This window comes from Somniosus microcephalus, chromosome 17, assembly GCF_052327205.1.
Source record: "Somniosus microcephalus isolate GS21.2 chromosome 17, FLI_Smic_1.0, whole genome shotgun sequence".
Taxonomy (NCBI): Eukaryota; Metazoa; Chordata; class Chondrichthyes; order Squaliformes; family Somniosidae; genus Somniosus; species Somniosus microcephalus.
Window position 1 is genome coordinate 36,841,411 of NC_141003.1, and position 16,436 is coordinate 36,857,846.

The 16,436-nt window shown below is 42.7% G+C and overlaps 1 protein-coding gene across 1 annotated transcript in view; it reads left to right on the forward strand.

The window, feature by feature from the left end:
• LOC147105643 (uncharacterized) overlaps positions 1-16,436 on the forward strand; it is a 67,870-nt gene that overhangs the window by 40,261 nt on the left and 11,173 nt on the right. Inside the window, exons 19-23 of the mRNA XM_086010183.1 lie at positions 7,723-10,599; positions 10,698-10,930; positions 11,517-11,700; positions 11,883-12,099; positions 13,895-14,079. Of these exons, the coding sequence (XP_085866309.1) occupies positions 7,723-10,599; positions 10,698-10,930; positions 11,517-11,700; positions 11,883-12,099; positions 13,895-14,079 (3,696 nt within the window). The remainder of the gene's footprint in view (positions 1-7,722; positions 10,600-10,697; positions 10,931-11,516; positions 11,701-11,882; positions 12,100-13,894; positions 14,080-16,436) is intronic.

A 16,436-nucleotide genomic window follows, 5' to 3' on the forward strand; every position in this document is an offset into this window, starting at 1 on the left:
TTAGCTGGATTGGCCCTCGTAGAGGCCCTTGATAGGCAAACTTTAGCAAAGTGTCCTTTTTTCCCGCAATAACTGCAGATTGCATTGCGAGCAGGGCAGGTTTTCCTAGGGTGAAAAGCATCTCCACAAAAGAAGCATTCCTTCCTAGATTGCCAAGAGGCTGCTAAAGTGGGGTCGTCCTCCTCTTCTTCATCAGAATTATCAGAATTAGATTCCCCCATGATAGGGTTCACCTGAGACCGCTTGAATTGTCTGGTTGCAGCTACAGCAGCAGATCGAGATCTGGGCAGCTGATAGAGGTCTGCATTTCTCTTTGCCAAATCCAGTGAACAAGCTAGGTCAAAAGCTTTTTGTAGCTCAAGTGTTTTACTTTCTAGTAGACGCTGGCGTATAAATGGAGAGGCAATCCCGCAGATGAAAGCATCACGAATCATTTCTTGGCGGTACAGCTCAGCTGAGGCTGCCTGAAAGTTACAATCTACGCTGAGCCTGCGAAGTTCTTGCAGGAATTCGTCAATTGATTCCCCTGGCCCTTGTCGGGCTGTGGCCAGTAGATGTCTAGCATAGACCTCATTTGGGGTCTTCGCATACAGTTTCTTAAGTGCCCGAATCACCTCTTCGTAATTATCCCAGTCATCAACATATTCGAACACTTTTGGGGTCACATAATTGACAAGTATCTTCAATTTAGCAGGAGCATCCACTTTACATTCATCCAGAAAATTCTCAAAAGTACGATACCAATGCTTCCATACCCTGCCAGCTGCTGGTGTATTCGGGTCCAAGTCCAGACGAATAGGTCTAAGGATTTTCTCCATGATGGGTGGTTCCCTGGATCCTTAACTTCCGAGTTTGTCTGAAGGTCTAGTATTTGTCAGTGTAAATACTAAGTTACTTAAATTGATGTAAGAAAAAGGAGACTTACCATCAAGTAACTTTAAAGTAAGCTTTAAGTAACTTATAAACACACTATATACAAGAGAGGTCTTTACCATGCCTCTGGTAGAAGCCTCTTACAATACTGAACAGACCAGTATTTATACCAGTCCAACAGGAAGTGACATATGACAGGAAGTGAGGTATGTACACAGTTCATAGTTCACAGTTCATAGTTCACAGGAAGTGATGACATAACTTCCCGGAAGTTAGCATTTTTATCACAAGGGGGTTGTGTATTAATTGGATGACTGTAGAGATTCACCTATCTCTAGTAAACAGGATCGAGTTCAAACCAATATGGTGGGTATATTGTGTTTAATTGGAGTTTAGGATGGAATATAACACACTAGTAATACAGCAAAAACATACGACTGTGACAAGCAGCTGGTACCAGACCCAATCAGACAGGCGGCTGGCTTCCGGCCTCTCTCTCTCTCTCTCTTTCTCTCTCTCTAGAACCTCAGATGGTGAGCGTGGGATCACTCTCAAAAGAGCATTTGACCAGCCCAACTTCTCTTTGCAATTTCTGTTCGGCTCTCCCCTCCACCGTCTGTGTGTGCAAGCCCTTGGTGTGTCACTTTTATTCTCATTTTAGGGGTGGGCCTGAGGCCAAGTTATTGACAAGACCATTTAACCTATAGAGGTTCCTCTAAAACCTCATCAACCAATGGGGCGTCGAGTTCCTTGTCTCAATTCTTGGATGAAAGCCCTCCCCAAAAGGGGGTCTCATTATCTCATCCAACTTATCTTTCTTGTTTTTACATTTTGAAGGTTCCTCCATTGGAATTCAGCTTATCTCTCTTGATTCTATCCTCCTTGACTCAGCAAGTACAAGGCCCGACCTTGTCCCTCTTAATCATGGCCCCAGCCAGAGCTGTCGTACATTAGCCAGTCGCTATCTCACCTTCATCTAGCAAATGGCCCATTCTAAGATGGATGCCTTAGCCTCCTCAAGTTCCTTTCATTCTATGTCTTTTCCCAATTAACTTTTAATTATCTTCGCAAGCAGTTCTGCTAAACAAACTTCAAATTCTATCTGTAGAGATTATAATATGGTTATTAGTAATAATGGAAGAAACATAGGTTGGGCCTTCACTGGCCAAATTAAAGATACATTAACAAAGTCAAAACCCTAACTTACAAACAATAGATAACTAGCCTGGCAGGGCCGTCCTATGGGCCCCCATGTGGAATGTTTGGGCCAGAAATTCCAGGCCAGAAGCGTGAGTACGGTCGGCTTACTCACGCTTCTGGCCGTTGGAAATGCCGGCGTTCAGCATGAACAGCGCATGCGGGGAACGCCGGCATTTCCAGACCTCGAGCGCGTGCGACTGCACAGGCAGCGCTTGCGCAGTGAACTTCGTGGATTTCATTCATGAAATCCGTGAGGTTAAGTCCTTAGAAGTTACACTGAAAAAAAGCAAGTGTAAAGTGGTTCATTGGCTGCGGAGGAAGATATATTTTATCGTGGAGCTTTTGAAATGCAATATTTTTGTTTGGGAAAGGGAGGGAAGTTATTTTAAGAAATTTTAAGTAAGTTTTAAAGTAAAAATTTTTTTTTTTTTTAAAGGGTTTTCAGAACGGTAGGTAGAAGGAGCAATTGTGGCTGTGTGAATGGAATGTGAGAATGAGTTATGTATGTATGTCCACATATATTCCTTTACGTATATGTATGTATGTTTTATATTCCTTTACTATGAATGTATGTTTTTAATTATGATTTTCCAATAAGTTACTTTCTCTGAAAGTCATAATTAAATAATACATTCATACACATAAGTAAAGGAATATATACATAACACGCAAAGGAATATATACAGACATACATACTTTCAGAAGCTCCACGATAAGAAATATCTTCCTCCGCAGCCTCTGTAGCAACTGTACCCATGCTTTTTTCATGTGTAAGTTGTAATGACTGGACCTCACTGAAAGCATTAATGAAAGCGGCGAATTATACTGCGCACGCGCTGCCTGTGCAGTCGCACGCGTTCTGCCTCTGAACCCCTTCGTTCAGAGGACAGGAAATGCCGGTTTTCCCCACATGCACTGTGCATGCTGAAAACCGGCATTTCATCCGGCCAGATGCGTAAGTACCCCGACCGTACTAGTGCATTTGGAAGGGAATTATTGGGCCAACATTTTACATGTCAATAAAATAAAAAATTTAACACTTGCACGACTTGCCCCCTCGCATCTGCGACTGAGGGTCCAAGGAGGTGCATTGCGCAAGGGGTCATCATCGGACGTATCCTCACACTGTTCCCTTTGGGGAACTGTATGAAGTGGTGGAAGGATTTATGGCCGTGATTAACGCTCATTCCGTGACCGTAACCATCTTTGAACCAGCCATTAGGGTGGTTAGTCCTATGGCGGGAGGGTTTTACGGGCTCCCACAACCCATCTGAGGGGGGGGGGGGCCACCAACACCCACGGACGCAAGTATCCCGCTGGATGTCCACCCAGAATTTAAAGTTGGAGCTCCGACTCCACTTGCCGGGACTGTCTGGAGTGGGGTTCAAAACCCTACTCCTTCTGGCCCAGCGGCGGGGATGCTTACTGCTACGCAAAAGGCCCACTCCGCACAAAAGGTGACACCCATACGTTTCCTGCGCCTTTTCCGTCCCCGTGACTGGAGCCTTATGCTGCCATTTCACGTTGCTAATCGGATTGGGCGTTTGTCATAGCGGTAGGATCCCCGCCGCTGGGCCAGATCAGGGTAGGGTTTCGAACCCCGCTCCAGACAGTCCCGGCAAGTGGAGTCGGAGCTCCGGCTCTAAATTCTGGGTTGACATCCAGTGGGATATTTGCGTCCGTGGGTGTGGGTGGCCCCCCCTCCTTGTATAGCTTGTGGGAGCCCGTAAAACCCTCCCGCCATAGGACTAACCGCCCTAATGGCTGGTTCAAAGATGGTTACGGTCACGGAATGAGCGTTAATCACGGCCATAAATCCTTCCACCACTTCATACAGTTCCCCAAAGGGAACAGTGTGAAGACACGTATGACGACGACATTGCTAAATAAATAAATGGAATTTAAAAAATTCTTTTAGGGCTTTTAAAAGTCTTTAAATTGCTTTAATTCTCTTTAAAACTACTTCAGATTACTCAAAATAATGTAAACATTTTAAAAAGTTTATAAAAGTTACCAAAATCTTCAAAAAACTTCCAAAAACCTATTTAAACTGCTGCTTTGCATGTAAAAAAGCAAAGCAGCTTGACAGGAACATTGGGGGCGTGTCCAGTGAAACTGAGACCTCAAGGGGCGTGTCTCACTTACACTGCACGCTCCTGGGTCCGCGCTGGCTGCACTCCTGGGCGGCGTGACGTCATATGCTGCCCGGGAATGTGCTTTCTATTTCTCCAAGTTCAGGCGTCCCAGAAGCTGATCGGCAGGAGCGCGGGGTAAGTGCAAATACGGGGCTTGCACGCGCTGCAAGCCCCGTTCTGGAATTTCTGGCCCTTTTATGTTTCACCTAATCTAACTGATTAAAAAGACTGTCTCAAATTCTAATGCAAGCTTTCCAGGAAAACAAAACTTATCATTTACACACAGTATTATTCATGTAACCATATACATTTTTAGGCACCCCTAGTTTCTAACATGCCATACTAATTTCAGCGCCAAACAGGCAAATCCATGATGAGGTGTTGAATGAAGTGCTCAAATGGCTAGAGAAGCACGGAGTACGAGTGACAGCTCACAAGTGTGAGTTGTTTCAAAACTCAGTGGAGTATTTAGGGCACAGAATAGACAAAGATGGAAAGGGAAAGTTGGATGCAATCAGAAATGCACCCACTCCCAAGAATGTCTCTGAACTTCGATTATTTTGGGGTCTTTTGAATTATTACGGAAAGTTCCTCCCAAACTTGGCTATATTGTTACATCCACTGAATGAGCTGTTGAGAAAACAGGTCCCTTGGAAGTGGTCAAAATAATGCGACACAGCATTCAAAGAGTGTAAAAGTCAGTTAGTAGAGAGTACCATGTTCGTTCACTATGATGATCTAAGGCGATCAAGCTAGCGTGTGACGCCTCTCCATACGGATTTAGGGCAGTGGTCTCTCATGTACTAGATAGTGGGGAGGAGAGACCAATTGCTTTTGCTTCACGCACTCTCAGTGCCAGTGAGCGGAATTATGCACAGATCGAAAGAGGAGCTTTGTCATTGATTCTTGGGGTCAAGAAGTTTCACAGATACATGTTTCGTCATAAGTTTACCATAGTTACTGACCATAAGCCCCTGGCAGCAATCCTCCATCCAAAGTCCTCTGTTCCAACCTTAGCTGCAGCCCGAATGCAGAGAAGGGCTTCGATTTTGTCAGCGTATACATATGACATTGAGTACAGACGATCAGCTGATCACAGTAATGCTGATGCTATGTCCAGGTTGCCATCCCCATCACAAGTTACACCCAATAAGGAAGAAGTGTTCTATTTCTCATACATTGATGAGCTGCCAGTCACAGCTGAAGAGATTGGTAGGGCAACCAAATGTGACCCAATTATGTCAAAGGTGTATGATTACATAACAAATGGATGGCCATACCAGGTATCAGAGAAAGACATCCATCCATACTTCATTCATAGGAATGAATTGTCCATTGATAAAGATTGTATCATGTGGGGAGCAAGAGTGGTTATCCCAAATAGGTTCAGGTCTAAATTGTTAGGCGATCTTCATGACCAGCACCTGGGAATGTGCTTGACCAAGAGCTTTGCACACAGTTACTTATGGTGGCCAGGTTTAGATAAAGAGATAGAGTACATAGTCAGTCAGTGTACAACATGTCAATTGGTGAGCAAGAAACCACCATCAGTACCATTACAGCCATGGAAATGGCCTCCCAGGGTGTGGTAAAGGTTACATGTAGATTTTGCTGAGCTAGAAGGACAGCAATTGTTCATAGTGATAGATAGTCACTCGAAGTGGGTAGAGGCATTTCCGATGCGGATAATAACAACAAGAAAATCACTAGACAATTTGCAAAGATTGTTTTCTTCATACGGCCTCCCAGAAGAAATTGTGTCTGATAATGGGCCGCAGTTTTGTTCAGAAGAGTTCACACAGTTCATGAGCAGAAATGGTGTGAAACATACCAAAGTTCCACCGTACTACCCTGCTTCAAATTGTGCAGCAGAACGCACAGTACAAACTGTCAAACGTGCCCTCATCAAGCAAATGTTGGATCCAAATCCAAAGAAACATCAGTTGTTGTTGGACCACAAACTGGCAAATTTTCTGATTACCTATCGGAATACTCCTCATACCATTACTGATAGAAAACCAGCAGAGTTGTTTCTCAAACGACAGCCACAAACCAGGTTCTCATTGTTAAAGCCAAATTTGGCACGGTCCGTAGTAGAGAAACAATCAAGGCAGAAGGAGAGACATGATAAAGGTGGAGTCAGAGAGAGAAGTGTGAAGTTGAACCAGAAGGTTAGAGTGAAGAACCATCACCATAAATCTTTAAAGTGGTTACCAGGAAGAGTAGTGAAGATATGTGGCCCTCGCACATATTCAGTCAAGATGTTTTATCATGGAAAGGTTAGGTTTGTTCACATTGATCATATCTTACCTACAGATGTGGAAGGAGTTGAAAGCTGGGATGATTCAATTTATTCTGATGAGTCAGATAGTCTTGTTACGAGTACCAGTAGCAAATCCTACATCAGACATACCAGAAACAAGTCCAAGACAAAGTCAGAATTTAAGTCTGAGCCCAAGTCAGGCAGACAAAGAATCTGAAAGTGTTGAAAGTCCAAATGTAGATCAAGGTCAGCCCTTGGCAAAAAATTCTCTGCAGGCTCAGCCTAGAATGAGTCAAAGTCCTACAACAAGATCTGAAAGTTCTGTTCAAGAAAGAAGGTATCCTCTTTGAAACAGTTAAATTTAATCTGTAAATATGGAAAATAAGTTCATATCTTTTGTTTGTGTTACAGAATTCTATAGTAGAAATTGGAAATATAAAATGAGTTCCATTTGAGAAATATATACCAAGAGTTGTGTATAACATGCAAGTCATGTACAATGATTATTTGCTATGATTAACTTCTTCAATAAGGAGGGAGAAGTGTAATGGAGCCACCTGGTGGACATCTGATGTATATAAAGCCATGCGCAGCACAGTTCTTACCGGAAGCCATGTTGTGCTGTTGTGTATATATAGGCTGTGTCCCAAGATATCACAATCTCCAGCACATTTGGGTGGCACATGAGCAGCTCGTAATGAGCTGTCACTCACAATAGAGGGGGAAATGGGATGGCAGGAAAATGGACTAATTGTTCACAGTGGAGGCATCCCTTTGTTGCTGAAGCGCAAGAGTTGTAACTTTTATGTTTTTCTACATATCCGTTTCTTTATGGGTGTGGGTGAAGTTGTGCCTAAAATCATACGGCTTAATAGATGTTTTATTAGGATGCTGACACATGTCTGTGACACGAGCCCCAACAACCCCCAGGTGGGGTGTAGTAGGACACGGACACATGGTGCCCTGGGCCCAATTTTGTAACGCATGCAGGCTGTGTGCAAGGCCCCTCCCGAGTGGAATGTAGCCTCGCAGAATTGTGGCTATAAAATAGTAATGGAACCATTCATAAAACAAAGCTCTTCTCGATTATAAATATCAGAATTAGAGTTACATGCTATTGTTTGTTAAAATAGATTTCACATATGTAATATATTGGCAGGGTTGTCTGACATAGTTAACTCTGGAAAAGTATTTTGTAATCATTGTTTATTTTCTGATCATGTTTTTTTCTTTGTTTTTCATATCTTACAGAATGGCATTGCGATAGTGAATGGTCTCTGTGGTTTAATGAAAATACACCAACTCTTCAAAACAGAGCAGACACTGAACTATTGAACCAAATGCACAGCCCTCTGTGTCCTTTCTCTCCTTATCAAATAAGTGCTATCCAATGTGAAGCTCTCAAATTTCCTCAGCGTCCGATAAGTGAGACGAAAGATAATGTGACATGTGATAAAGAAACAGGACTTCTTTGTACTTATAACCAGCAGACTTCCGAAGGTGGTTTAATGTGTTTGGACTACAGGATAAGAGTTTGCTGTCAGCCACCCTTAACAAGCACAAGTCGTACCCCACAAACAACAGCTATGACCACAAGTACCACAGTGCAGACAACATCTAGTTCCACAGTCCAGACAACACCTAGTACCACAGTCCAGACAACACCTAGTACCACAGTCCAGACAACACTTAGTACCACAGTCCAGACAACACCTAGTACCACAGTCCAGACAACACCTAGTACCACAGTCCAGACAACACCTAGTACCACAGTCCAGACAACACCTAGTACCACAGCCCAGACAACACCTAGTTCCACAGTCCAGACAACACCTAGTTCCACAGTCCAGACAACACTTAGTACCACAGTCCAGACAACACCTAGTTCCACAGTCCAGACAACACTTAGTACCACAGTCCAGACAACACCTAGTACCACAGTCCAGACAACACCTAGTACCACAGTCCAGACAACACCTAGTACCACAGTCCAGACAACACCTAGTACCACAGTCCAGATAACACCTAGTACCACAGTCCAGACAACACCTAGTACCACAGTCCAGACAACACCTAGTACCACAGTCCAGACAACACCTAGTACCACAGCCCAGACAACACCTAGTTCCACAGCCCAGACAACACCTAGTACCACAGTCCAGACAACACCTAGTACTACAGCCCAGACAACAGCTAGTACCACAGCCCAGACAACAGCTAGTACCACAGCCCAGAGAACATCTGCAAGCACAAGTACCACAGTTCAGACAATACCTACCAGAACACGTACCACACTCCAGTCAACACCTACAAGCACAAGTACCACAACCCAGACAACCCTTACTACCACAGCCCAGACAACACCAAGTACCACAAGTACCACAGTCCAGACAACACCTAGTACCACAGCCCAGACAACACTTACTACCACAGTCCAGACAACACCTAGTACCACAGCCCAGACAACACCTAGTTCCACAGCCCAGACAACACCTAGTACCACAGCCCAGACAACACCTAGTACCACAGTCCAGACAACACCTAGTACCACAGTCCAGACAACATCTAGTACCACAGTCCAGACAACACCTAGTACCACAGTCCAGACAACACCTAGTACCACAGTCCAGACAACATCTAGTACCACAGCCCAGACAACACCTAGTTCCACAGCCCAGACAACATCTAGTACCACAGTCCAGACAACACCTAGTACCACAGTCCAGACAATACCTAGTACCACAGCCCAGACAACACCTAGTACCACAGCCCAGACAACATCTACAAACACAAGTACCACAGTCCAGACAATACCTACCAGAACACGTACCACACTCCAGTCAACACCTACAAGCACAAGTACCACAACCCAGACAACACTTACTACCACAGCCCAGACAACATCTAGTACCACAGCCCAGACAACACCTAGTTCCACAGCCCAGACAACATCTAGTACCACAGTCCAGACAACACCTAGTACCACAGTCCAGACAATACCTAGTACCACAGCCCAGACAACACCTAGTACCACAGCCCAGACAACATCTACAAACACAAGTACCACAGTCCAGACAATACCTACCAGAACACGTACCACACTCCAGTCAACACCTACAAGCACAAGTACCACAACCCAGACAACACTTACTACCACAGCCCAGACAACACCTAGTACCACAGCCCAGACAACACCTAGTACCACAGTCCAGACAACACCTAGTACCACAGTCCAGACAACACCTAGTACCACAGCCCAGACAACACTTACTACCACAGTCCAGACAACACCTAGTACCACAGCCGAGACAACACCTAGTACCACAGCCCAGACAACACCTAGTACCACAGTCCAGACAACACCTAGTACCACAGTCCAGACAACACCTAGTACCACAGCCCAGACAACACCTAGTACCACAGTCCAGACAACACCTAGTACCACAAGTACCTCAGCCCAGACAACACCTAGTACCACAGCCCAGACAACACCAACCAGCACAAGTACCACAGTCCAGACAACACCTAGTACCACAGTCCAGACAACACCTAGTACCACTGTCCAGACAACACCTAGTACCACAGTCCAGACAACACCTAGTACCACAGCCCAGACAACACCTAGTACCACAGTCCAGACAACACCTAGTACCACAAGTACCTCAGCCCAGACAACACCTAGTACCACAGCCCAGACAACACCAACCAGCACAAGTACCTCAGCCCAGACAACACCTAGTACCACAGCCCAGACAACACCAACCAGCACAAGTACCACAGTCCAGACAACACCTAGCACCACAGTCCAGACAACACCTAGTACCACAGTCCAGACAACACCTAGTACCACAGTCCAGACAACACCTAGTACCACAGTCCAGACAACACCTAGTACCACAGTCCAGACAACACCTAGTACCACAGTCCAGACAACACCTAGTACCACAGTCCAGACAACATTTAGTACCACAGTCCAGACAACACCAACCAGCTCAAGTACCACAGTCCAGACAACACCTAGTACCACAGTCCAGACAACCACTCCATGTGTACTGGATCCTAAACCCACCTGTCAGCAATCTTCAAGGATTCTCGGTGAAAATGGTTGTGAGAAGTGGGATTGTTTCTGTAAGTATCATTCATCTTTTCAATTGATTACTGTTATTTAATACACTTTTTGAATTGTTAACTAGTCTGTTTTTACCCCAAACTTTATTATCTTCCAGGTCAATGTCAAGTATGGGGAGACCCGCACTATCTCACATTTGGTGGTACACAGTATGATTTCTTTGATAATTGCACCTATATTCTTGTCGAAGAACGAGTTCCAAAATACAATTTCTCAGTTCTAGTAGATAATTATTTTTGTGTATCTGACCTGCCCATGTCTTGTGCAAGAGGGATAATCATGTTTTACAATGGAAGTGTTGTAACTATTACAACTGGGCACAATCCCCTGGTAAGTACAATACTACTAAACAACAATCAGCATTTATAGACCCTTTAATGTAAAATATGGTTCATGACACATCACAAATAGGCATATGGAAAATGGATGCCAAACCAGGAAAGGAGGAATAACCAGAAACTTGGTCAAAGAGATGGGTTTTAAGGAGGAGGCTTTTAAAGGAGTATATGGAGATTGAGAATTGGAGAAGTTTAGGGAGGGATTTTAAGAGAGTAGGACCCAGGTGGCTGAAGGCTATGTCACCAACAGTGGGGGCGACGGAAGGGGGTGATGCACAAAAGGGCAGAGATGGAGGAGCGAAGCTTTCGGAGCAGTGGGGGTTGGGGAAATGTAGAGAGAGGATGAGACAAAGCCATGAAGGGATTTAAAAGCTAAGATGAATATTTTAAATTGAAGGCACCGGGTGATGACGAGCCAATGTAAGTCAGCAAGGATAGGGTTGATGGGTGAGCAGAACTTAGAGCAAGATAGAATACATGCAGCAGTACATGTTTCAATTACCAGAAGATATTATGTGCTGTTTATACTGAAATTCTCGAGTTATTTAAGAATGTTAACACATTGTTCACCTTTACAGATAACTTTTGATGGAGATGGTGTGACTGTCCCCTACAGTTTGAATGGAATTAACATACACTCCATGCATCAGAATATACATATTTCTATCCCCAGTATTCAAGCAAACATAATTGCTTTTGGAGATTCCTTTCGAATTAGATTATCACAAAAATACTTTCTGAATAACACTCAAGGACAGTGTGGTATGTGTAATTTACAGCTTCAATTCTACTTATATTATGAAAGATTAAATAAGAATTGTGCGGTTGTAAACCGCTAAAAGTTTCATTATTCACTGTATTAGTAAGGATGTTGATAATAAGCAATTTCTGTCAGAACCACCACAGATATTTCTAACTGACAAAAGATTTTCTTTTTCTGAAAGGCTTTTGCTTCGATAATGCAGTTGATGAGTGCATGAAAAGGGATGGGGAAATAATGCCCCCAGACTGCTGCCACATTACTGCAAATGACTGGAAGGTTTATGACCCTAATAAGCCATATTGCCAATTAACTCCTACAAATTTATTTTGTCCTGGACCACCTTCTCCCCCTCCAACATGCCATCCAGCAGACACAGTGTGTGACCTACTTTTGGGAAAGTATGTGAATTTCTTCTTTCATATTTTAATTCTATCCAAATAAACACAAGGAAGTAAATTATAATGAACTATTAAAATGTAATTTACAGATGAATTCCTGTTAATGCAGTTGTAGCAACAATTAGAACTCTAAATATACATGAATGGATAACTATTGCATTGTAGCAAAGAAATGTTTCCAAACCGACACTAGAAACATGAATGTATATAGTGTAAGGCAGACTGGTTTGTGCTTGGGTATTTTGTACTTCAGAAGCTGCTGTCTCACTTATCCCTCAAGGCACACTTGACAGAGTTAAACTCCAATACTGGATGAGCTGGAGTATTAACTAGAGCACTCAATGCTCCAGCTTTAACTGTTAGTGCAGCTGATCCTGTTGCTCAAAATTCAGTTTAATGTCAAATCTCTTTAGGTGCTTCTAATTATGAGCTGTACCAGGATTCAGGTCCATTTGTATTACATCAAAAAAATCAGCTGATATGCTCCTACTAGCTATAGGTCGTGCTTTGCATTAGGGTCCCTACTGAAGTGTTGTTAAATATCCTTTTCCAATTCATTTGCTTAATTGTTTCCTCATTTTGTTAAATTTACCACCTTTTAAGTTACATCTCGGGCTCCTGTTCTTTGTATATCTGAATTCCAGGTCATGTTAAGTTTAATCATTTTGGTCACAGACGTTCTTTAATTTCAATTTCCTATACATTGTCAGGGTCAGGATTAATAACCAGTTTACGATACTAAATAATGTTTGTCTATTATGGGCATAAATTATTATTTTCAGAAAATTTGAATCAGCAAAAATATACATATTAAGTTGTGATACTTCTTACCATGCTATCATTTCCCCAAATGGGTTAGAAAGTCCATTTGGTAGGTAAAAATATTTTGCCGCTGATAATATTGATTGTAATGCCTTGCTGCTGAAGGGACAGAATATAGTTATTAAAGTCAAATTATATTTTATTTTTTAATGTCAGCAGTGATTAAAAAGGCCCAGCTCCTTTTGAACATTTAACTGAGCCATGTAAACCAGAAAGTCTTTGGCTCAATTTGCAATCTGTGCTAAGGTAGTTGACCTCAGCTGGGCTGTTATTAGGGGTCCTGTATTTGGCCTCAGATTCCCTACACTTGGGAGGAGATAGTCCAACTAAGTGTCTTGCTCCCATTCAAATCAGGAGTGACTCCTACAAGCTAATGTGTAATGTTGATATCTGTTGATGAGAGAATCGCATTTGGCTGTGATGCCTCCAAGATAAAATATTCTCTCACTGGCTAGATTCATGCATGAAGATTACCCATTTGGGTGGGGTGCTGCCATGTGATTCGCACTTGATGAACCATACCTTGGGCTATAATCAGCACCTATAGTGGAGGGGAAAAATTGGTAAAGAAAAACTGTAGCGGGAGTCTTGTTCTCAGCAAGCAAGAACTCCAGACATATATTTAAATAGTACTTAACACAGAGAACAAAAAGGACAACTATGAAAAATATACTTAGGTTTTTGAATCTCATCCCCATTCATAGCACAATTACTACTCGGAGATGAGATATTTTGTGGTGTGAAGGTCACTGGAATACCAGCATTTGAATATTTTAAGCTGGGAGGGTTGCCAGCAACCATATGAAATGCACCATTCAATTGGTCAGCATATTTACCAATGTTCAAAAGGGAAATTTAACCTGCAGTGTGATGTAGTTTAGGGTTTATTTATTGCTATAATTGTCATTCTGGGAGAACAAATGTCCTTGTACTTTAATTGTCTCTTTAAATATTTTTATTTTCCACCACATAGACCATTTGAAGATTGCAGGAATCAAAATCACGAAGACCTTGACCACTATTACAACTCTTGTCTGTTTGACCATTGCAATACAAATTCCCCAAAATTTGACTGTTCCAGCCTAAATGCTTTTGCCATTGCTTGTAAAGATCGTGACATTTGCGTTGACTGGAGAAACTTTTCAAATGGATACTGTAGTAAGTATCATAAATCTATAATCATGAACCGAGAGGTTATACCTATCAGGAAAGATTGAACAGGCCGGGGCTCTTTTCTCTAGAAAACAGAAGACTGAGGGGTGAGCTGATAGAGGTCTTTTAGATTATGAAGGGGTTTACTAGGGTAGACACAGAGAGAGTGTTTCCACTTGTGGGGGAGACCAAAATTGAGGGCCATAAGCAGAGACTCTTGATGTTCTTTAAACTCCAGAATGTTAAGTGATGCTGGTGCTCACAGTATTTACATTTCAAATGAAAACACAAACCCCATTTTGGATGAGCATTTCATAAATCTGCCCTACTCCGCAAACATTCCAAAATTGCTGTATCGAGGTGGTTGGGAGTTGAGCATTTCAGATCTGCGTTATGGTGATTAAGCTTATTATTGCTGGCAGAATCTCTTAACACCAGAGTGCATCATAGGGTAAATTGTCATCTCTCACATTCCCAACACACAACTTTCTACACCAGGAGTGCATATTGGAATTTGAACACGCAACTCCCACAGTTTTCCAGCCATTAATTTTAATGGGTGGAAAATCATGGGGTGCGCATGCCTGAATTCCTCATGTACACAAAGCTCTGTGCTTCAGCTAAAGGTCTTCCACTAAAGGCTAGAAACTTGCAGACATTGGTGCACTATAGCAGAAGAAGCCCAGAAAGGGTTACCTATGATATAATTAAAGATTAAATTATATAATAAATAAAATATTCAAATGACAAGATAGGATATTTTATGATTAATGATAGGATATTGGATGACTAAAAAATTATGAAGAGGGAGAAGATAGAGTATGAGAGTAAACAAGCAAATAATATAAAAACAGACAGTAAGAGCTTCTACAGGTATATAAAAAGGAAGAGAGTAGCTAAAGTAAACATTGGTCCCTTAGAGGATGAGACTGGGGAATTAATAATGGGAAATAGAGAAATGGCAGATACTCTAAACAATTATTTTGGATCAGTCTTCACATATCCCAATAATAATAGATAATCAAGGGGCTATAGGGAGGGAGAAACTTAAAACAATGACTATCACTAGAGAAAAAGTACGAGGCAAACTAATGGGGCTAAAGACTGACCAGTCCCCTGGACCTGATGGCCTGCATCCTAGGGTCTTAAAAGAAGTGGCTGCAGAGATAGTGGATGCGTTGGTTGTAATGTACCAAAATTCCCTAGATTCTGGAGAGGTCCCAGCAGATTGGAAAACTGCAAATGTAACGCCACTGTTCAAGAAAGGAAGGAGACAGAAAGCAGGAAACTATAGGCCAGTTAGCCTAACATCTGTCATTGGGAAAATGCTGGAATCCATTATTAAGGAGGTAATAGCAGGACATTTATAAAATCAAAGGACAATCAAGTAGAGTCAACTTGGTTTTATGAAAGGGAAATCGTGTTTGACAAATTTGTAGAGTTCTTTGAGGATGTAACAAACAGGGTGGATAAAGAGGAACCAGTAGATGTGGTGTATTTGGATTTCCAGAAGGCATTCGATAAGGTGCCACATAAAGGTTACTGCACAAGATAAGAGCGCACGGGGTTGGGGGTAATATATTGGCATGGATAGGGGAGTGGCTAACTAACAGAAAACAAAGAGTCGGGATAAATGGGTTATTTTCCGGTTGGCAATCAGTAACTAGTGGGGTGCCACAGGGATCGGGGCTGGGGCCTCAACTATTTAAAATCTATATTAATGACTTGGATGAAGGGACCGAGTGTACTGTAGCCAAATTTGCTGATGATACAAAGATAGGTGGGTTAGCAAGTTGTGAGGAGGACACAAAGGACTCGATTTTCCAAGCCCTGAGGAGGCCGGTTTGGAGGCGGGAGTGGTGGGAAAATTGCAGAATCAGGGGGCAGGAACAAATAGCATGGGTTGGCCACAAGTCGATGGAGGCGGGACTACAACCCAAAAAGTGGGAGTCCCGCCTCCAAAAGCTCCCCATTGACAAAATCGAGCCCAAAGAGTCTGCAAAGGGATATAGATAGGTTCAGTGAGTGGGCAAGAATTTGGCAGATGGAATATAATGTGGGAAAATGTGAGGTTATCCACTTTGGAAGGAAGAATGAAAAAGCAAATTATTATTTAAATGGATGAGACTACAAAATGCTACGGTACAAAGGGATCTGGGGGTCCTAGTACATGAAACACAAAAACTTAGCATGCAGGTACAGCAAGTAATCAGGAAGGCTAATGGAATGTTGACCTTTATTGCAAGGGGTATAGAGTATAAAAGTAGGGAAGTTTTGATGCAACTTTACAGGGCGCTGGTGAGACCACACCTGGTGTACTGCGTACAGTTTTGGTCTCCATATTTAATACTTGCATTGGAGGC